At 43.3% G+C, this 23,766-nt stretch overlaps 2 protein-coding genes across 2 annotated transcripts; both read right to left on the reverse strand.

Moving 5' to 3' along the window:
• Positions 1-3,801: 3,801 nt before the first annotated feature.
• On the reverse strand, positions 3,802-4,746 carry LOC120057476 (olfactory receptor 146-like). Its single transcript, XM_039006083.1, has one exon. It carries the CDS (start codon positions 4,744-4,746, stop codon positions 3,802-3,804), a length of 945 nt encoding a protein of 314 aa, XP_038862011.1.
• Positions 4,747-20,908: 16,162 nt separating this feature from the next.
• On the reverse strand, positions 20,909-21,853 carry LOC120057477 (olfactory receptor-like protein COR4). The gene has a single exon (XM_039006084.1). It carries the CDS (start codon positions 21,851-21,853, stop codon positions 20,909-20,911), a length of 945 nt encoding a protein of 314 aa, XP_038862012.1.
• Positions 21,854-23,766: the final 1,913 nt, after the last annotated feature.

Below are 23,766 nucleotides of genomic sequence, written 5' to 3' on the forward strand. Positions count from 1 at the left end.
TTAGTTTGTTTGGTAGGCTCATGTCACCGGGCAGCTCACAGCTGTGCTTCCTTTTGTAGTCCATAATAGTTTGCAAGCCCTGCCATATCCGACGAGCGTTGGAACCGGTATAGTAGGATTCAATCTTAGTCCTGTATTGACGCTTTGCCTGTTTGATGGTTTGTCGGAAGGCATAGCGGGATTTCTTATAAGCGTCCGGGTTAGAGTCCTGCTCCTTGAAAGTGGCAGCTCTACACTTTAGCTTAGTGTGGAAGTTGCCTGTATTCCATGGCTTCTGGTTGGGGTATGTATGTGCGGTCACTGTGGGGATGACGTCATCGATGCACTTATTGATGAAGCCATTGACTGTACTCCTCAATGCCATCGGAAGAATCCCAGAACATATTCCAGTCTGTGCTAGCAAAACAGTCCTGTAGCTTAGCATCTGCGTCATCTGACCACTTCCTTATTGAGTGATTCACTGGTACAATTTCTTGTTTGCTTATGGCCTTATACAGCTAGTTGTGTGCGGTCTTAGTGCCAGCATCGGTTTGTGGTAGTAAATAGACAGCTATGAAAAATATAGATGAAAATCCTCTTGGTAGATTAAAAAAATATATATTTCACCTTTATTTAACCAGGTAGGCAAGTTGAGAACAAGTTCTCATTTACAACTGCAACCTGGCCAAGATAAAGCAAAGCAGTTCGACACATACAACAACACAGAGTTACACATGGAGTAAAACAAACATACAGTCAATAATACAGTAGAAAAATAAGTCTATATACAATGTGAGCAAATGAGGTGAGATAAGGGAGGTAAAAAGCAAAAAAAAGGCCATGGTGGCGAAGTAAATACAATATAGCAAGTAAAACACTGGAATGGTAGTGTCACGCCCTGACCTGAGATATCTCTGTTTTCTTTCATTTTTGGTTAGGTCAGGGTGTGACTAGGGTGGGTACGTTAGTTTTTGTATTGTTTAGGGTTTTTGTATGTCTAGGGTTTTTGTAGGTCTAGGGGATTTGTATGTCTATGGTGGCCTGATATGGTTCCCTTGCAGTGGAAGAATGTGCAAAGTAGAGATAGAAATAATGGGGTGCAAAGGAGCAAAATAAATAAATAAATAAATACAGTAGGGGTTAGAGGTAGTTGTTTGGGCTAAATTATAGATGGGCTATGTACAGGTGCAGTAATCTGTGAGCTGCTCGATAGTGTAGATAGTGTGGTCTACAGCTTATCATGAGATACTCTACCTCAGGTGAGCAAAACCTTGAGTCTTCATTAATGTTAGATTTCGTGCACAGTTATTAACAAATAGACACAGACCGCCACCCATTGTCTTACCGGAGGCAGCTGTTCTATCTTGTCGATGTACGGAAAACCCAGCCAGCTGTATGTTATCCATGTCGTTGTTCAGCTACGACTTGGTGAAACATAAGATATTACACTTTTTAATGTTCCATTGGTACGATAGTCTTGATCGGAGCTCAGCCAGTTTATTATCCAATGATTGCACGTTGGCTAATAGGATTGATGGTAGAGGCGGGTTACCCACTCGCCGTTGGATTCTTACATGGCACCCCGACCTACGACCCCTATATCTCTGTCTCTTCTTCATGCGAATGGCGGGGATTTGGGCCTTGTCCGGTGTCTGAAGTAAATCCTTTGCGCCCGACTCGTTAAAGAAAAAATCTTTGTCCTGTACGAGGTGAGTAATAGCTGTTCTAATATCCAGAAGCTCTTTTCGGGTCATAAGTGACGGTGGCAGAAACATTATGTACAAAATAAGCTACAAATAATGCAAAAAAACTCCCACAATAGCACAATTTGTTATAAGCCCGTAAAACAACAACCACCTCCTCCAGCGCCATTATAGGATGTTATAGGATGTAACATGTTGTAAGTTTGTAATTTTAGGAAAATACCCCTTCCATGGAGGTTTTCATATTGATATAAAAAAAATAGCAATGCCTCTCCAATGGGCCTTTCATTTAATATGTTCTAAGACACCTGTATTTATTTGTTTTTACCAGAAAAAGCTTAAGTTATGGCCATTCTTCTGAAAAAGTGGTGGAAAAAATTGGAGTAATTGCAAATGAGGACCAGAACCAATGCTATGAATAATCAAGGACTTGGGACTATAAGGTTCTATCTGGAAAATGTATAGTTTTGAGATATTTAGTACTTTTCAAGTCCCAGATCTCTGAACTATTTTGTGATGTCTTCCTCTTTCATGACTCAATAAGTACATCACCTTATATTATAGTATTAGAACCTTATAGAAGCAAGTTCAAAGATGTTTGCGCAGATGGAAAAAAAAATCTGACATACAGTATCTCACATGTGAAGGACCACCTAAAGAGCAATTCTACGTGAATAGAATTTTTGACCAAAATGCCAGATAGAACCTTATAGTCCCAAGGTCTCAATATTATAGATTCTGCCTATTATTTAATTCTATCATCTACCAAATCAAAAGTGGTAATTTCAGATGATGTAGATTCAGTTATAAATTATATTTCATAAACCTCATGGCGCGAGGCAGGACTGACCACTGTCCACTCGTGTTTTCTGGATTCAGTTGGGTCAAATACTTTCTCAATATTTTCATTTACAGCGTGGCACTAGGAAGGGCTGACCACTCTCCACTCCTCTCTTCAGCATAATCGTCGAGCCACTTGCCATAGCTTTACACAATGATCATGTGTGTGATGTGTCAACATTCATCAATTAGCCAGCTAGCTATCCCATGCAAGATTTGGTCCTGAAATTACTATCAATGTGGCTTTCACATGTACACCCATATTTGACATGTGTTTATTTGAAAAGATTAGATGATGGGGTACTAAATGATTCACAGAATACCCCTGAATACTTCTGCGTTGTTCAATAGTCAACAGCAGAGGGCAACTCAACCTAAATAGTGACAATGCTGGGATAGAATAAATAACTCATTCAGATTTTGGAAAGACCCTTTATTTTAATATAAAAATATAAATGATATGCTATAATTCATATATTACATTCAATTATTGCTATATTGACATCGATTATACATACACTGTATATATATTTATATATAGATGTGGGGTTGAGGATAGGGAGATTAGGAGAGGATAGATACTTTGTTGTGGACAATTAAAAAGTGCTGCTGCTTCTACATAGAATACATAATCATACTACATAGAATACATCATCATACACCCCCCTCCCCACCCACACAAAAAAATGTTATGCCATGGAAAGGTTGTCACTTGTTGGCAGTTCTACATTATTAAAGCCTGCTAGCCAGATATATGTCATGCCTATGAGCTTCCCTGCTGTCTAGGTCAGTCTCAGGATTTGGGCTTTGAGCTGCACTTTCAGGATGCCAAACCAAGTAAAAATGCTGTAGCGTAGGATCGACTCCAATGGTTGTTCTATAGAAGAGAAGCATTATGTTCTCGTTTACTCCATAGACCCTGAGTCGATACAGGAAGTACAGGCGCTGTTGGATGCGTGAGCACATGTTCTCCACATGGTGCACCAACACAGCATGCTGTCAATGTGAAACCCAGGATACCTGTATGAGCTCACCTACTTGGTGTCAAGGACGCAAAGGGAACAGTTCCTCCTATTCACCCTTAGCCTCAGTAAACCACACTGGTGCTTGAGGTCGAGGATTGAGGATGAGGATTGAGGATGAAGATTGAGGATGATAATGACAAATTATGAGTAATAATGTAAATGTTTCTCTCCTCTTGGCATACGATTTAATTTATACATACAGTACATACATACATATACGTATGTTTGTACGTATGTGAACAATATAATGTGTGTTAAACTAATGGAGAAACTTTCTTGCAATGGGAGATATTTACAACTAGTTTGCGAATGTCTTTGGACTGCAGCCCATAGATAATGGGGTTCAGTGCAGGAGGAACCACATAAAACATAATTGATGCAAGTTTCCTGTGGTCTGACCACTGTGGGTACCGATGAAGAAAGACAATGATGAAACCTGTCATCAGCATAATGAGGTATACAGCCAGGTGTGTGAAACAGGTGTGCAGAGCTTTGCTGTTCAGTGACTTGCTCTTACTCCTCACACACACCATGGTGATTCTAATGTATGTCAGAGCCACACTCCCCATGGAGGTGATGAAGAAGATAGTGGTGAAAAATAGTCCATAAATGTTGTTTATAAGCACACTCTCACAGGAGAGCTTGAATAATGAGGCATTGTCACACCAAGGGTTGATGATTTCCGACCTGCAGCGTGACAAGCGGAGGGTGAGGCCCAGGAGGACAGCCACAAAGACAAGGGACACCACCCAGGCAAACACACACAGCTTAACCAGCATTTTGTTGTTCATGATGGTGGCGTATCGCAGAGGATTACAGATGGCCACATACCTGTCAAAAGCCATGATCATCAGTATCGTATGGAAGTTTGAACCAAACCAGTGACCCAAGAATGCTTGGGTGAAACACTCATTGTAGGTAATATATCTGTCTGATCTAGGTGTTAAAATGTCGAACAGCACTCGAGGTATGATGGTTGTGATACTGAGAGCATCGTTGAAAGACATGTTGCAAAGGAGGATGTACATGGGCTGGTGCAGGCTCCTCTCCATGCAGATGAGCACTGTGAGGCCGATGTTGGCCAACATTGTGAAGATGTAGATGATAAGGAGGAGGATGAAGGCAGGGTAGGTGGACTGATAAATGACTTTAACCCCCTCTAGCTTGAGAAGGTCCATGCTGAATGTGTGGTTCTCCATCTGTGGGGCGGAGAGCCGAGACTGAAATACCAACTGAAATGTGCTCCGTTACACTATTGTTTCACCTCAATGATTCCGTCCATGCATACCTTCACTGAAACAGTTGGGGTTTTGTGCTTGTTTCTGAAGTAATGCTAATTGGACCTGCAATTCTTTTGCTGATTCCAAGTCCTTCTCAATTGGAACAGGAACAGTAGTGAACAGTAGCAATATTTAGCGTGTATTCCAGGCTATGGAGAGCCTAGAGAAAATACGACAATATGAATCCGTCAACCACACAGTCAACAACACACCAGATACAGCACCAATAAATCAAATATCCTTATTTGATCATACTGTAATACTATTTTAACATCTCTTACCATTGACAAAGAAAGAGACAGTTGGACTGTCTGTGTGTCCTGTTCACCCGGTCTGACACACAACCCCACAACTGAGGCCAGTCAAATAACATCACCACCTTTTATTAGGTTAGGTGTTGAATCTCTAACATTGGGGCACATCCTGTGCACTCTGTGAGGCAAACCGTTTCCAAGCAACAAGCTCTCAGTTTGTCTCATCTCTCAGGTACTGTAACTCATCTGTTGTCTGTTTACAGTACCTCCCATTACAGTCAGTCCAATGTGGGTTTTATGGTGTTGACTGAATCTATAACCAACAGAAAGGCTATGACATTATTTAGGGCAGGTTGAAAGACGATCAATTTGTTGTTATCTTGCTAAGAAAAGGCCAGTCTAGGATTGTTATGTTTGTTCCTTATATAATGACAAAGCGGGGTGTAGGTTTAACTACTTTTAATGAACATATACTTCAGCTAGAAACACTCCATGTTTAGCCATGCAAGACATTCTTCAACCCCCTGCCCCCCTCATAGCTTGCTGGGTAACGTAGTCTAAATGTTATTAACACATAACAACACAAGGATGAAGCTATTGTAATGTATGGGAGGTGGTACCATACGTAACAATTTATGCACGCTTGACTGTAAGTCGCTTTGGATAAAAGTTTTATAAGTAACATTAAAGTAATGAAATGTAATGGGGGTTTTCACATCAAATCAAATCAAATTTTATTTGTCACATACACATGGTTAGCAGATGTTAATGCGAGTGTAGCGAAATGCTTGTGCTTCTAGTTCCGACAATGCAGTAATAACCAACGAGTAATCTAACCTAACAATTCCACAACTACTACCTTATACACACAAGTGTAAAGGGATAAAGAATTTGTACATAAAGATATATGAATGAGTGATGGTACAGAACCCCATAGGCAAGATGCAGTAGATGGTATAGAGTACAGTATATACATATGAGATGAGTAATGTAGGGTATATAAACATAAAGTGGCATAGTTTAAAGTGGCTAGTGATACATGTATTACATAAAGATGGCAAGATGCAGTAGATGATATAGAGTACAGTATATACATATACATATGAGATGAGTAATGTAGGGTATGTAAACATTATATTAAGTGGCATTGTTTAAAGTGGCTAGTGATACATTTTTACATACATTTCCATCAATTCTCATTATTAAAGTGGCTGGAGTTGAGTCAGTATGTTGGCAGCGGCCACTAAATGTTAGTGGTGGCTGTTTAACAGTCTGATGGCCTTGAGATAGAAGCTGTTTTTCAGTCTCTCGGTCCCTGCTTTGATGCACCTGTACTGACCTCGCCTTCTGGATGATAACGGGGTGAACAGGCAGTGGCTCGGGTGGTTGTTGTCCTTGATGATCTTTATGGCCTTCCTGTGACATCGGGTGGTGTAGGTGTCCTGGAGGGCAGGTAGTTTGCCCCCGGTGATGCGTTGTGCAGACCTCACTACCCTCTGGAGAGCCTTACGGTTGTGGGAGGAGCAGTTGCCGTACCAGGCGGTGATACAGCCCGACAGGATGCTCTCGATTGTGCATCTGTAGAAGTTTGTGAGTGCTTTTGGTGACAAGCCGAATTTCTTCAGCCTCCTGAGGTTGAAGAGGCGCTGCTGCGCCTTCTTCACAACGCTGTCTGTGTGGGTGGACCAATTCAGTTTGTCCGTGATGTGTACACCGAGGAACTTAAAACTTACTACCCTCTCCACTACTGTCCCGTCGATGTGGATAGGGGGGTGCTCCCTCTGCTGTTTCCTGAAGTCCACAATCATCTCCTTTGTTTTGTTGACGTTGAGTGTGAGGTTATTTTCCTGACACCACACTCCGAGGGCCCTCACCTCCTCCCTGTAGGCCGTCTCGTCGTTGTTGGTAATCAAGCCAACCACTGTAGTGTCGTCCGCAAACTTGATGATTGAGTTGGAGGCGTGCATGGCCACGCAGTCGTGGGTGAACAGGGAGTACAGGAGAGGGCTCAGAACACACCCTTGTGGGGCCCCAGTGTTGAGGATCAGCGGGGTGGAGATGTTGTTACCTACCCTCACCACCTGGGGGCGGCCCGTCAGGAAGTCCAGTACTCAGTTGCACAGGGCGGGATCGAGACCCAGGGTCTCGAGCTTGATGACGAGTTTGGATGGTACTATGGTGTTTAATGCTGAGCTGTAGTCGATGAACAGCATTCTCACATAGGTATTCCTCTTGTCCAGATGGGTTAGGGCAGTGTGCAGTGTGGTTGCGATTGCGTCGTCTGTGGACCTATTGGGTCGGTAAGCAAATTGGAGTGGGTCTAGGGTGTCAGGTAGGGTGGAGGTGATATGGTCCTTGACTAGTCTCTCAAAGCACTTCATGATGACGGAAGTGAGTGCTACGGGGCGATAGTCGTTTAGCTCAGTTACCTTAGCTTTCTTGGGAACGGGAACAATGGTGGCCCTCTTGAAGCATGTGGGAACAGCAGACTGGGATAAGGATTGATTGAATATGTCCTTAAACACACCAGCCAGCTGGTCTGCGCATGCTCTGAGGACGCGGCTGGGAATGCCGTCTGGGCCTGCAGCCTTGCGAGGGTTAACATGTTTAAATGTTTTACTCACCTCGGCTGCAGTGAAGGAGAGCCCGCAGGTTTTGGTAGCGGGCCGTGTCAGTGGCACTGTATTGTCCTCAAAGCGAGCAAAAAAGTTATTTAGTCTGTCTTGGGAGCAAGACATCCTGGTCCGCGACGGGGCTGGTTTTCTTTTTGTAATCCGTGATTGACTGTAGACCCTGCCACATACCTCTTGTGTCTGAGCTGTTGAATTGCGACTCTACTTTGTCTCTATACTGGCACTTAGCTTGTTTGATTGCCTTGGAGGGAATAGCTACACTGTTAGTATTCGGTCATGTTTCCGGTCACCTTGCCCTGGTTAAAAGCAGTGGTTCGCGCTTTCAGTTTCACGCGAATGCTGCCATCAATCCACGGTTTCTGGTTTGGGAATGTTTTAATCGTTGCTGTGGGTATTACGTTGCCGATGCACTTAAGGTAAGTGGGACATTATTCAGCTAAAGTTGTGTAAAAACATAATGGGGATGTATTCTAATCAGTTTTTGTATGCTTTAAGGAGCTACAAATTTGCATGCTAAAATGTTGTGGTAATATGTATTATGTATTTCTTACATTGTTAGCCCAGAAAATGTTATGTGTTATTACATACAGCCGGGAATAACTATTGGGTATCAGAACAGCGGTAACTCACCAGTATTATCAGCATTACGACCAGGAAAACGACTTCCCCGAAGCGGAGCCTTTGTTTCAGTGCAATTGAACTTATTCCAGAGGCCGACCCAAAACAACGCCGGCAGAGATGAGGTAGTCGGAGCAGTCTTCTAGTCACTTAGGAGGCGCGCTCACCACCCACCACTTCCAAGTATATTACTCGCTAATGTTCAGCCCCTGGATAACAAGGTTTATGAGATCAGGGCAAGAGTTTCTTTCCAGAGAAACATCAGGGATTGTAACATACTCTGTTTCACGGAAACCTGGCTCTCTCGGGATATACTGTCGGAGTTGGACCAGCCATCTGGATTCTCTGTCCATCGCGCCGACAGGATTAAACATCTCTCCTTGAAGAAGAAGAAGGGGGTGTATGTTTCATGATTAACAACTCATGGTGTAATTGTAATAGCATACAGGAACTCAAGTCCTTTTGTTCACCCGAACTTGAATACCTCACAATCAAATGCTGACCGTATTATCTCCCAAGAGAATTCTCTTCGGTTATTGTCACAATGTATATACCCCCTCAAGCTGATACCACAACGGCCCTCAAGGAACTTCACTGGACTTTATGCAAACTGGAAACCATATATCCTGAGGCTGCATTTATTGTAGCAAGGGATTTTAACAAAGCAAATTTGAGGAAAAGGCTTCCTAAATTCTATCAACATATCGATTGTAGCACTCGCGCTAGAAAAACATTCAACCATTGCTACTCCAACTTCCAGGATGCATACAAGGCCCTCCCCGCCCTCTTTTCGGCAAATCTGACCACGACTCCATTTTGCTCCTCCCTTCCTACAGGCAGAAACTTTAACAGGAAGTAAGGACTATTCAACGCTGGTCTGACCAATCAGAATCCATGCTTCAATGTTGTTTTGATCAAGCGGACTGGGATATGTTCCGGGTAGCTTCGGAGAATAATATTGACATATACACCAAGACGGTTACTGAGTTTATCAAGCAGTGCATAGGATATCTTCTACCTACTGTGACTATTAGAAACTATCTTAATTTCTCAATAGGGGGGGGGGCGCTATTTCCACTTTGTAAAAAATCGTTCCCAAATTAAACTGCCTCGTACTCAATTCTTGCTCGTACAATATGCATATTATTATTACTATTGGATAGAAAACACTCTCTAGTTTCTAAAACCGTTTGAATTATATCTGTGAGTAAAACAGAACTCATTTTGCAGCAAACTTCCTGTCAGGAAGTGAGAAATCTGAAATCGAGGGCTCTGTTCCAGGGTCAGTTTATTAATTTGCATGGAATCTATGGGTCTACATGCACTGCATACGCCTTCCCCTAGATGTCAGTAGGCAGTGAGAATTGGAATGGGGTGTATAGCTCTATCTGAGGCCGAATAAGACCTGTTGGAATGACGCGACCACTCTTTCCTTTCTTCACCATGGCGCGAAAGGGTCACCTGGATTGCGTTCTGAAAAGCTTTCGTTATCGACGTTAGATATCTCCGGCTCTGATTTTATTTGATATATGTGTTAAAAACATCATAAACTAGTTATATTAAACCGACTTATATCAGTTTATATCAGTTGATTGCGATTTTCGGTATTTTGTTTGTTATGCGTTCTGGTGAGTTGGACACTTCCGTGCCGCATGGCCAGCTTTGTTAGCTAAATCGACAGATGAAGACGACATTCTACAACCGAACAACGATTATTCTGGAAAAAGGACACCTTGTACAAGATTCTGATGGAAGCTCATCAAATAGTAGGAACCATTTATGATATTATTTCGTATTTCTGTCGAAAATGTTTAGACTATATTCCGCCCAGATTTCGGGCGCTGTCTCGCTATAACGTAAGCTGTATGTCATACTAAGGTTATTTTTAAAAATCTAACACAGCGGTTGCATTAACCTGTTTGGGCTGCAGGGGCAGTATTGAGTAGCCAGATAAAAGGTGCCCATTTCAAACGGCCTCGTACTCAATTCTTGCTCGTACAATATGCATATTATTATTACTATTGGATAGAAAACACTCTCTAGTTTCTAAAACCGTTTGAATTATATCTGTGAGTCAAACAGAACTCATTTGGCACAAACTTCCTGACCAGGAAGTGGAAAGTCTGAAATCGATGCTCTGTTCTACTTCCTACCTATAAATGGGCATGATACGTATGAGTATACATGCACTTCATAGACCTTCCCCTGGATGTCAAGAGGCGGTGAGAGAAGAAATTTAGTGTTTATCTTGGTCTGAAGTGGAATACAAGCTCTTTGTATGACGTGTCCCCCATTTCCGGTTTTCTGGAGAGCGCGAGGTGGTACCTGGATTTGCCTTCTGTTTAGCTGCCGTTATAGGCGACTACTATCTCCGGCTTTGATTTTATTTGATACATGTGACCATATCATTGTAAAGTATGTTTTTTCAATATAGTTTAATCAGATTATTGAAATTTTTTCGGGAGTTTTGCCGTGTTCCGTTCTCTGACTTTGTTGACGATGGAGAGATTCGTGCCACTTGGCTAGTGTGCTTGCTAATTCAAGAGGGAAAATGGACGTTCTAAATCCAAACAACGATTGTTCTGGACAAAGGACCCCTTGTCCAACATTCTGATGGAAGATCAGCAAAAGTAAGAAACATTTTATGATGCTATTTCATATATCTGTCGTAGATGTGAACTAGTCGTCGGCGCCCAAGTTTTGGGTACTCTAGCTATACCGAAGCTGGATGTCGTAATGAAGTTATTTTTTAGAATTCTAACACGGCGATTTCATTAAGAACTAATGGATCTATCATTTCCTATACAACATGTATTTTTTAGTTATGTTTATGAATAGCTATTTGGTCAGAATATGTGTGTCATAAAAAGTGTCCGAAAAATATCCGGACGTTGTGGGAAATAGTAGCTACGTTAGCACATTGTATAACCACTGATTTCAGCTCTAAATATGCACATTTTCGAACAAAACATAAGTGTATGTATAACCTGATGTTATAGGACTGTCATCTGATGAAGAATATCAAGGTTAGTCAAAAATTATATATCTTTTACTGGTTTGTCACGATCGCTAACTTTTACTGCTGGGAAATGGCTTGTATTTTTGGCTATTGTGGTAAGCTAATATAACGCTATATTGTGTTTTCGCTGTAAAACACTTAATAAAGCGGAAATATTGGCTGGAATCACAAGATGCCTGTCTTTCATTTGCTGTACACTATGTATTTTTCAGAAATGTTTTATGATGAGTAATTAGGTATTTGACGTTGGTGTCTGTAATTATTATGGCTGCTTTCGGTGCAATTTCTGATTGTAGCTGCAATGTAAACTATGATTTATACCTGAAATATGCACATTTTTCGAACAAAACATAGATTTATTGTATAACATGTTATAAGACTGTCATCTGATGAAGTTGTTTGTTGGTTAGTTTGGTTGGTTGGTTCTTGGTTAGTTAGGTTGGCTTTGTGCATGCTACCTGTGCTGTGAAAAATGTCTGTCCTTTTTTGTATTTGGTGGTGAGCTAACATAAATATACGTGCTGTTTTCGCTGTAAAACATTTTAAAAATCGGACATGTTGGCTGGATTCACAAGATTTGTACCTTTCATTTGCTGTATTGGACTTGTTAATGTGTGAAAGTTAAATATTTAAAAAAAATATATTTTGAATTTCGCGCCCTGCACTTGAAGTGGCTGTTGTCATAAGTGTACCGACGCCGGGCTGCAGCCATAAGAAGTTTTAAGAACTAGTGTATCTTTCATTTGCTGTCCAACCTGTATTTTTTAGTAAAGTATATGATTAGTTATTTGATTAGATGATGTGAGTGTCAGAAATATATCCGGATTATTTTGTGCAGTTTGGCTAGTATTCACATTGTTCAACCACGAATTGTACCGCTAAATATGCACATTTTCGAACAAACCATATATGTATTGTGTAATATGATGTTATAGGACTGTCATCTGATGAAGTTTGAGAAGGTTGGTGAAAAAATTAATATCTTTTGCTGGTTTATTCGCTATCGCTAACGTGCCTTGAATGAATGCGGTTGTGTGGTAGGCTATTGTAGTAAGCTAATATAATGCTATATTGTGTTTTCGCTGTAAAACACTTAAAAAATCTGTGAGAATGTGCCTGAGGTTGGCTGGCATGGAACAGAGGGCACAGTCCGGATCTTCACCATACCATTGGTGAAGATTAACTGGTGTTGGAAGGACGTCATATGTTGCTCTGATGGAAAAGCTCAACCGCTCGCTTCCATGGCCCACAGATCCTTCCAGCTGATCTTCCTCTTCTCCACACTGTCCCATCGAGTCCACTGTCCCTGTTTGGCAAGAGAGACTGCCTTGGCCCACCTTGCAGCCTCCTCCTGATGGCGTACTTCCTGCACTACCATCTTCCGCCGCTCTGGTGCAGTGGCCTTACTCCAAGCAGCACGGGTAGTTAGCCCAAGGCCTCCTCTCCCTTGCTGAACATGACCCACAATGTCAGCATGTCTGAGGGCTGCTGTTGCCTCCTGGACTGCTTTTCCTGGCCTCCATTTGCGCCCAGTTGCCAAGGTCGGCGCGTTGTTGCTTACCACTGGGTCTCGAGATTCATTCAGTGTCATCTGGAGCCTGGTTTTTGCACACTTGAATTCCTCTGTTAGACTGGTGAGGGGCAGCTTGAGGACACCATCTCCATAGAGGCCTATGGTGGTAAGGCATCGTGGAACTCCGAGCCACTTCTTTAAGTAGCCTGTGACTCCTCTTTCCATCTTCTCCACTGTTGAGATTGGAACCTCATACACTGCTAGGGGCCACAACACCCGGGGTAGGAGACCAAACTGCAGACACCAGGCCTTTAACTTTCCAGGTAGCTGGGTGTTGTCGATGGACTGTAGGCTACTACTGATGTCTTTGCGCAGCTGTTGCACCTGGTCTTTGTCCTTCAGGCTTGCATCATACCACCTTCCAAGGCTTTTTACCGGCTGCTCAGACACTGTTGGGATTTGGTCATCTCCGATGAAGAATTTCAGGTCAGAGAGTACTCCCTTCACAATCGAGATGCTGCGTGACTTGGATGGTTTAATCTTCATACGGGCCCAGCTGATGTTCTCCTCAAGTTTTCTGAGCAGTCTCCTGGTGAATGGGACAGTGGTGGTCAATGTTGTAATGTCGTCCATGTAGGCTCTGAGTGGAGGGAGGCGGAAACCAGAGTCGACTCGCTGTCCACCAGCAACCCATTTTGAGGATCTGATGATAACCTCCATTGCCATTATGAATGCCAACGGAGAAATGGTACATCCCGCCATTATACCTACATTCAGGCACTGCCATGAGGTGGTGAACTCTGAGGTGGTGAAGCGGTGGTGAATAAATAATATACTTGGCAAATAAATGAATAAAAAATGTAAAGAAATTATGCAATCAAACAGTTTTTATGTAATCCCACATTGTTTTTATGTAATCCCACATTTGTTTACTGAATATGTGTGCAACAAAAAAAATCTACATTCATATTTTGCTACTATCTGTCAAGTCTACACATACAATTTGATGCATATGTTCGATAAATGCACCACACAGAACGCACTGCAACTGCCTCTGCAACGCAATGCTGCAAGGCAAACGCAGCGTTCCATTGGAAATGAATGTACTTCTGGTGTATCAAAACGCAATGACGCAGTCTGTGTGTTTGAAACGTAACTGTACCTCACCGTGATTTGATTGAGACCTCGATAGTCAATGCACGGGCGCAGACCTCCATCCTTCTTCTTCACAAAAAAGAAACTTGAGGAGGCATGTGAAGTGGAGGACCGAATGTACCCCTGACGCAGGGATTCAGAGACATATGTCTCCATAGTAGCCGTCTCCGCTTGCGACAGGGGATACACGTAACTCCTGGGAAGTGCAGCGTCTACCAGGAGATTTATCGCACAATCCCCCCGTCGATGGGGTGGTAATTGAGTCGCTTTCTTTTTACAGAAGGCGAGAGCCAAATCGGCATATTCTGGGGGGATACGCACAGTGGAGACCTGGTCTGGACTTTCCACCATGGTAGCACCAACAGAAACACCTACACACCTCCCCGAACACTCTCGCGACCACCCCGTGAGAGCCCTCTGTTGCCATGAAATGGTGGGGTCATGACCAGCTAACCAGGGAAGGCCTAGTACCACGGGAAACGCAGGAGAGTCAATGAGGAAGAGACTGATTCTTTCCTCGTGATCCCCCTGCGTCACCATGGCCAGGGAGATGGTGGCTTCCCTGATTAGCCCGGACCCCAATAGTCGACTATCCAGAGCGTGTACCGGGAAAGGTCTAACCACAGAAATAATGGGGATCCCTAAACTAAGGGCGAGCGCTCTGTCGATAAAATTCCCAGCCGCGCCTGAATCGACAAACGCCTTATGCTGGGAATGTGGGGAAAACTCAGGAAAACAAACAGGTACAAACAGTTGGACAACAGAGGACTCTGGATGAGAATAGTGCAGACTCACCTGGGATGATGCCAGAGTGCCCTGCCTGCTGCCTCGACTCCCAGAGGGACCAACCCTGCACCGACCGGCAGTGTGCCCTCTGCGGCCACAGATGGTGCACGTGAAGGCCCCTCCTCCAGCCTCACTACGCGCAGCCCCTCCCAGCTCCATGGGCACCAGAGCGGGGGTGCTGGAAGATGGAACCGACAGAGCCCTCTGTGGACGTCCGCGGGTGACCAGTAGGTTATCCAACCGGCTGGACAGATCCACCAGTTGGTCAAAAGTGATGGTGGCATCCCTGCAGGCCAACTCCCGTCGGACGTCCTCGGTAGTGCATCGGTAGTGGTCGATAAGGGCCCTGTCGTTCCATCCTGCTCAGGCGGCCAAGTTCCGGAATTCCAGGGCGAACTCCTGGGCGCTCCTCATCCCCTGCCTCAAGTGTAAGAGCCATTCTTGGTGGTCCAACGTCGCTTCTCCTTCTCCCCACACGGCGTTTGCCCACTCCAGAGCTGTCCCCGAGAGGCATGAGATGAGGGCGGACACCCTCTCCCTTCCCGAGGGAGCTGGGTGAACGGGGCCAGGTATAGGTCCAGCTGTAATAGGAACCCCTGGCACCGTGCTGCAGTCCCATCATACTCCCTGGGAAAGGAGAGACACATGCCACTGGGACTGGATCCAGGAGGGACGGGTAGAGGTAACCCCGGTTGCTCTGGTCGAGGCACTGGAGAGACTTCCTGTCTCTCCCAGCGGTCCATGGTCTGGACAACGCGATCCATCATGGCACCGAGATGTTGAAGCATTGCCGAGTGTTCCCGACGCGCTCCTCGAATCCTCTGACCAGGTTACCTGCTACTGCTGACTCCATGGGTGGTGTGATATTCTGTCAAGGGTGTGCGTACTGGTAGTGAAGTCAGGTGCAGGAGATCAGAGGGTTGTGAACAGGCGCACACTTCATTGAGGCAGGAGAAACCAACAGACGGACACAACTGCGTCAAAACCTCCAGCCAATTGGCAAAAGTGCAAAAACGCGCAAACAGTCACAAAATGTATGTTTAACAAATAAACATACCTCATGAACAACACGGAATATAAGAATACCAGTCAGGCGCGTCACAAAGGAAGAGAGGAGCCGAACAAGGAGCCCGAACAAGGAGAGGAGAGGAGCCGACTTCGGTGGAAGTGCAAGTCCCTGCCGCTGAAAAACATCCCGACAGCATGATGCTGCCACCACCATGGTTCACTGTAAGGATGGTGCCAGGTTTCCTCCAGACATGACGCTTGGCATTCAGGCCAAAGAGTTCAATCTTGGTTTCATCAGACCAGAGCATCTTGTTTCTCATGGTCTGAGAGTCCTTTAGGAGCCTTTTTCGCAAACTCCAAGCGGCTGTCATGTGCCTTTAACTGAGGAGTGGCTTCCATCTGCCGACTCTACCATAAAGGCCTAATTGGTGTAGTGCTGCAGAGATTGTTGTCCTTCTGGAAGGTTTTCCCACCTCCACAGAGGAACTCTGGAGCTCTGTCAGAGTGACCATCGGGTTCTTGGTCACCTCCCTGCCCAAGGTCCTTCTCCACCGATTGCTCAGTTTGGCCGGGCAACCAGCTCTAGGAAGAGTCTTGGAGGTTCCAAACTTCTTCCATTGAAGAATGATGGAGGCCACTGTGTTCTTGGGGACCTTCAATGCTGCAGAACATTTTTTTGTACCCTTCCCCAGATCTATGCCTCAACACAAACGTGTCTCGGAGCACTGCGGACCATTCCTTCTACCTCATGGCTTGGTTTTAGCTCTGACATGACCTGTCAGCTGTGGGACCTTATCAAATAATGTCCAATCAATTGAATTGACCACAGGTTAACTCCAGTCAAATTGTAAAAACATCTCAAGGATGATCAATGGAAACAGGATGCACCTGAGCTCAATTTCGAGTCTCATAGCAAAGGGTCTGAATACTTATGTAAATAAGGTATTTATGTTTTTGTTTTTTGCTTCATTTGCAAAAAAATCTTAAAACCTGTTTTCACTTTGTCATTATGGGGTATTGTGTGTAGATTGATGAATAACATTTTGTATTAAATCCATTTTAAAATAAGGATGTAACGTAACAAAATGTGGAAAAAGCGAGGGGTCTGAATACTTTCAGAATGCACGGAACTCACCTCTTTACCCCACACATACAATTACCTGTAAGGTCCCTCAGTCAAGTAGTCGATTTCAAACACAGATTCAACCACAACGACCAGGAAGGTTTTCCAATGCCATGCAAAGAAGGGCACCTATTGCTCGATGACAAAAAAAAATCAAAAGCAGACATTGAATATCACTTTGAGCATGGTGAAGTTATTAATTACACTGTATGGTGTATCAATACACCCAGTCACTACAAATATATAGGCCTCCTTTATAACTCAGTTGCCGGAGAGGAAGGAAACCACTCAGGGATTTCAGCATGAGGCCAATGATGACTCAAAAACAGATACAGAGTACAATATCTGTGATATGAGAAAACTGAGGATGATCAACAATATTGTAATTGCTCCACATTACTAACCTAATTGACAGAGTGAAAAGAATGAACCATGTACAGAATACAAATATTCCAAAATTGGCATCCTGTTTTCAACAAGGCACTAAAGTAATACTGCAAAGAATGTGACAAAGCAATTAACTTTTTGTCCTAAATACCAAGTGTTATGTTTGGGGCAAATCCAATCAACACATTATTAAATTCATTAAAAATCCTACAATGTGACTTTCTGGATTCTTTTTTCTCATTTTGTCTGTCATAGTTGAAGTGTACCTATGATGAAAATTACAGGCCTCTCTCATCTTTTTAAGTGGGAGAACTTGCACATTTGGTGGCTGACTAAATTCTTTTTTGCCCCACTGTATACAGTATTCATACCCATTGACTTTTTCCACATTTTGTTGTGTTACAAATTGGGATAAAAATGTATTGAATTGTCTTTTTTTAATGAATGAAAATTAAACTGTAATATATTTTCATTTGATAAGTATTCAACCCCCTGAGTCAATACATGTTAGAATCACCTTTGGTAGCAATTACAGCTGTGAGTCTTTCTGGGTAAATCTCTAAGAGCTTTGCACACTTCGATTGTACAATATTTGCCGATTATTCTTTTTTAAACTCCTCAAGCTCTGTCAAGTCGGTTGTTGATCATTGCTAGACAGCCATTTTCAAGCTGATTTAAGTAAAAACTCTAACTAATTAATAACTTCACCATGTTCAAAGGGATATTCAGTGTCTGCTTTTTTTACCAATCTGCCAATAGGTGCCAGTCTTTGCAGGGCATTGGAAAACCTCCCTGGTCTTTGTGGTTGAATCTGTGTTTGAAATTCACTGCTCGACTGAGGGACCTTACAGATGATTATATGTGTGGGGTACAAAGATGAGGTTGTCATTAAAATATAATGTTAAACAGTATTATTGCACACAGAGTGAGTCCAAATGTTTACTCCTGAACTTATTTAGGCTTGCAATAACAAAGAGGTTGAATACTTATTGACTCAAGATATTTCACTTTTTCATTTGTAAAAAAATATTGAAAAACATTACTCCGCTTTGACATTATGGGGTATTGTGTGTAGGCCATTGACCCAAAAATCTTAATTCAATATCATTTTAATTCAGGCTGTAACACAACAACATTTGGGAAAAGTGGTGTGAATACTTTCAGAAGGCACTGTACTTACGTAACCGCAGTTCTATGAACTAAGTAGCTCATTCAGTGGATTGAAAATCTGGCTAGAATATCACTTATATGCCGATGCGCCTATGCTTTTCAGCTGTCTTCCAATGATGATTCTCATCCGACTACTGATTGGATTTGTCAAAGTGTATATATCAATATACAGGAGTGAGGTTGTGGGCAGGCTGAATTGATAGATTAGTGTTAATGGCAAGGAGGAGAAAATTTGGCCTCAGCAAATCCCACTGCTGCTTTGACAGATTTTATTTGCTAACCCTTATTAAACCTCTATGGGATTGGTGTTCCTCCACCGGGATGGTTGAGCTAACGTGCGCTAATGTGATTAGCGTGACATTGTAAGTAACAAGAACATTTCCCAGGACATAGACATGTCTTATATGGGCAGAAAGCTTAAATTCTTGTTAATCTAACTGCACTGTCCAATTTATAGTAGCTATTACTGTCACTGGTGTAGAGAGGAGTAGGCAGGAGGCAGTCGCAGGTTTAGAACTACTGAATTTATTTAAGCACCAGAGATCAAAGAGGGACGAAACCCAAACGCTGTTGTGCTCAAAATATATCTTCATAAAGAAAAGGCACAGGGCGAACCCAAAGTGGAAAATATAAAGTGCACAGGAAATAATAGGAGAGATTCCTCTCAGGAAATCAAGTAACATTTACAATGACCAACAAAGACAAATGGCAGAGGGAGTATGTATACATATACAGTGATAGAGTGGGGATTGGAACCAGGTGTGTGTAATGATGACGAGAGTCCGGGGTTGATGAGTGAAGGGCGTTTGCCAGCAGTAGGTTCGGCAGCAGCTAGAAGGCCGGCGACCCCGAAAACCTGAGCTGGACTAGAGGGGGAGCCAAAGTGAAGGCTGATGTGACAATTACAGTGAAAAAATAGCATGCTATTGTTTGAGGAGAGTGCACATCAACAACAAAAAATGTATCACGGCAACTGGTTTGATACATTCACCTCTGAAGGTAAATAATGTACTCACATTCAATAATCTTGCTCTGATTGGTCATCCTGAGTGTCCCAGAGATAAAATGTAGCATAGTTTTGTTTGATTAAATAAATGTTTATATTCAAATGTAGGAAATGGGTTTCAAAGTTTGAACCCCTTGTTACGAGGTGAGGAGCAGGTGAACCCAAATGCAGACTCAGATGAGGAGACAAGGACAGGTAACCAATGTATTTATTGAAAAGTGGGAGAGGAGATGGGGTGCAGTCCAGGAGAATCTCGGGCAGGTAGTAGGGAATCCGGACTGAGGCTGAGGGAAAGGAGATTAGGAACCGGGTAAGCAGGTCTGGAGCGGAATCCAATGAAGCAGTAGAGCGGGGATCCAGGGCAGGGAAGCAGGACTGAGAAGACGAGGGACTGGAGACAGGTACCAGAATCAGAGTAGACGGGACTGTACGTGAGGCTAGGGAAAACAGGCACAACAGGATAACAAAATCTATGCAGGAACCAACAGCTAGAAATGCAGACTGACTGAGTAGAGGCTATGATCTGGCAGCGTGGAAGTGGCAGGGCTGAGTATTTGTAGGGTTCTTGATTATGGAACAGGTTGCAGTTGGTGGGAATCTGCTCTGCTTCCAGCACACCTGTCTCCACTCACACAATCACATATACACAGAGAGAGAGAGAGAGAGAGAGAGAGAGAGCACTGGAGGAGTGGTGGCAGGTTAGGGGGTCCAGGATGAGAAGTAGAGGGCGTGGCAGGAGCAGATGTAACACCCCTGCTGTTTCTGGCCCCACACCCACCCCGTGTGAAGATTAGTGTCTTTTTTGTAGGGAAGCAAATTTTCCATCATGTAGAACCTTCCTGGGAGTGTGTAAACTGAAAATTTTTTATTACCATATCATTTTTGTATGTTCTCTATAGATATGTACTTTAAAATGTATCAATTGACCAATTCGGCACATTTGCGCAGACTTGTTACAACATTTTCTGATGTATTGCAACGCTTCACTGGATCAGTCTGAAACTTTGCACATACACTGCTGACATCTAGTGGCCAAAATCTAAATTGTGCCTAAAGTGAACATTTTTATTATGGCCTTTCTCTTGCATTTCAAAAATGATGGAACAAAAAATGTATTTAAAGAAATCTTGTTTTTTTGTTTGTATTATCTTTTACCAGATCTAATGTGTGATATTCTCCTACATTAATTTATATTCCCACAAACATCAAAGTGTTTCCTTTCAAATGGTATCAAGAATATGCATATCCTTGCTTCAGGTCCTGAGCTACAGGCAGTTAGATTTGGGTATGTCATTTTAGGCGAAAATTGAAAAAAAGGTGATCCTTATTAACATTGTGCCTGGTTTACAAAGACAGCATTACAATTGGGGCATTTCAATTTTATTCACCTTTACACATTAAAAAGTATATTACAATCGAAGAGACATAATCTTGGACTGGAACATATTCTTTCCCACTTTGTAAATCTCTTTGGACTGCAGCCCATAGATAATTGGGTTAAGACAAGGAGCAACCAGAGGAAATATAATGGACGCCATTTTCCTGTGGTTTGACCACTGTGGGTACCGATGAAGAAAGACAATGATGAAACCTGTCATCAGCATAATGAGGTATACAGCCAGGTGTGTGAAACAGGTGTGCAGAGCTTTGCTGTTCAGCGACTTGCTCTTACTCCTCACACACACCATGGCGATTCTAATGTATGTCAGAGCCACACTCCCCATGGAGGTGATGAAGAAGATAGTGGTGAAAAATAGTCCATAAATGTTATTTATAAGCACACTCTCACAGGAGAGCTTGAATAACGAAGCGTTGTCGCAGAAAGGGTTGAAAATGTTTGACCGGCAGCGTGATAAGCGGACAGAGAGACCTATAAGGACCGCCACAAAGAGAAAGGCCACACCCCAGGCAAACACACACAGTTTTACCAGCATTGTGTTGTTCATGATGGTGGCGTATCGCAAAGGGTTGCAGATGGCCATATACCTGTCAAAAGCCATGATCATTAGTATTGTATGTCCGGTCGTAGCAAACATGTGACCGCAGAATGCTTGTATGGCACACTCAACATAGGTAATATATCTTTCTGCACTTGCTTTGAAAATATCACTCAGCACTCGAGGTATGAAGGTTGTGATACTGAGAGCATCGTTGAAAGACATGTTGCAAAGGAGGATGTACATGGGCTGGTGCAGGCTCCTCTCCATGCAGATGAGCACTGTGAGGCCGATGTTGGCCACCATTGTGAAGATGTAGATGACAAGGAGGATGATGAAGGCAGGGTAGGAGGACTGGTGGGTGACGTTTAACCCTTCTAGGAGGAGAACATGCTCATTGTATGTATGGTTCTCCATCTGAGGGGTGGAGAGACCTGAAAGAGAGAAGATAATTAATAGAAAAACACATAAGATACAGTTCCAATCAATCAAAAAAGTAATGATAGTATAATCAAATCCCGACACTGCCACGATTTAATGTGAAATTTAAAGAAAATTTAAATGGCTAATGAAAAATGTGTATACATAGACGCCACTCACTTAATTTAGTGAACGGCCCCTGCTACATAAACATACAGGCTATGTTCTACATCTCATACCATTGACAGAGAGAGTGAGAAGTTATTCACTAGATTCCTCTGTGTCCAGTTCACCCTATCTGAAACACCAGCCAGAAAAAGTAACACCACCACCTTTTATTAGGTAAGGGGTGGTATCTCTAATGCTGGGGTATGTACCGTCGGTTCGGTCACAGTACTCTGTGGGGAAACCGTTGCCAAGCAACAGGCTCTAAGTTTGTCTCAACTCACCTACAGTCTATAACCCTAACCCGCCAGGGTTCAACATTGACACTCTGGCCCAGTGCCAGTATACACTGCATTCGGAAAGTATTCAAACCCTTTAGATTTTTCCACATTTTGTTAGGTTACAGCCTTATTCTAAAATGTATTACATTGTTTTTCCCCCTCATCAATCTGCACGCATTACCCCATAATGACAAAGCAAAAACTGGTTTCGAAATTTTTGCTAATTTATACAAATAACACAACTGAAATATTACATTTACAGTACTTTGTTGAAACACCTTTGGCAGCAATTACAGCCTCAAGTCTTCTTAGGTACAACGCTACAAGCTTGGCACACCTGTATTTGGGGAGTTTCTCCCATTCTTCTCTGCAGATCCTTTCAAGCTCTGTCAGGTTGGATGGGGAGAGTATAGCCGGCATCAATTGTACCGGAACTTTAACACACTTCGCACGGTGAGTACAAGGAGTTGGCACAGGACGTACTGGGCTGTGAAGGCGTACTGGAGACTTGGTGCGCAGAGCTGGCACAGATGGTGCCGGGCTGAAAAGGCACTTTAACGGGCTTGTGCTGAAGCATACTCCTTTCCACAACCTCTCTCCGGTATCTCTCATTACCTTCTTCTATCGACTCCCACACAGGCTCTGGCTCACTCCCCGGTTCCGCCGACAACCCCATGTGCCTCCCCCCAAAAAATACATTTGGGCTTCCTTTTGGGCTTTCTCTGTGGCCGCGAACCCTGGCGTCGTCGCTGTCCTCCCTTCTCTCCTTGCGTCTCCCGCCAAGGAAGGCGATCCTGTCCTACCAGGATTTCCTCCCAAGTCCAGGATCCCTTCCCGTCCAGAATCTCCTCCCATGTCCATGTTACCCTCTCCTCCTGGGAACGCTGCTTGGTCCTGTTGTGGTGGGATATTCTGTCACGCTCGTCGTACGAACTGGAAGCATACTCGGACCAACGTGCAGCGTGATCTGGGTTCCACATCTTTATTTTGTGAAACGCACAAAACAATAAAGCAAGAACGAAACATGATAACAATGGAGTGCTGACATATAACTACCCATAAACAATATCCCACAAAACACAGGTGGAAAAAATGCTACTTAAATATGATCCCCAATTAGAGATAACGATTACCAGCTGCCTCTAATTGGGAATCATACAAATCACCAACATAGAAAAAATAAAACTAGAACCCCACATAGAAAATATAAACTAGACTAACCCCCCAGTCACGCCCTGACCTACTCCACCATAGAAAATAAGCACTCTCTATGGTCAGGACGTGACAACAATGCATACTGGGTTTCACGTAATCATCTGTCGGACTAATGATGTTATAACAAAATGAGTTGAGTAAGGGTTCACTCATTTTTCGAGAACTTCCGGAAGTGAACGATGGTAGACGACACACCCCCTTCAACATGCATACTATAAATAGACCAAACTCATCTAGTCTCCTCTTATT

This window comes from Salvelinus namaycush, chromosome 12 (assembly GCF_016432855.1).
Source record: "Salvelinus namaycush isolate Seneca chromosome 12, SaNama_1.0, whole genome shotgun sequence".
NCBI lineage: Eukaryota > Metazoa > Chordata > Actinopteri > Salmoniformes > Salmonidae > Salvelinus > Salvelinus namaycush.

What these genes read in the sequence shown, in the direction of transcription:
- LOC120057476 (XM_039006083.1), bottom strand. Translation starts at nt 4,746, where the DNA reads ATGGAGAACCACACATTCAGCATGGACCTTCTCAAGCTAGAGGGGGTT.
- LOC120057477 (XM_039006084.1), bottom strand. Translation starts at nt 21,853, where the DNA reads ATGGAGAACCATACATACAATGAGCATGTTCTCCTCCTAGAAGGGTTA.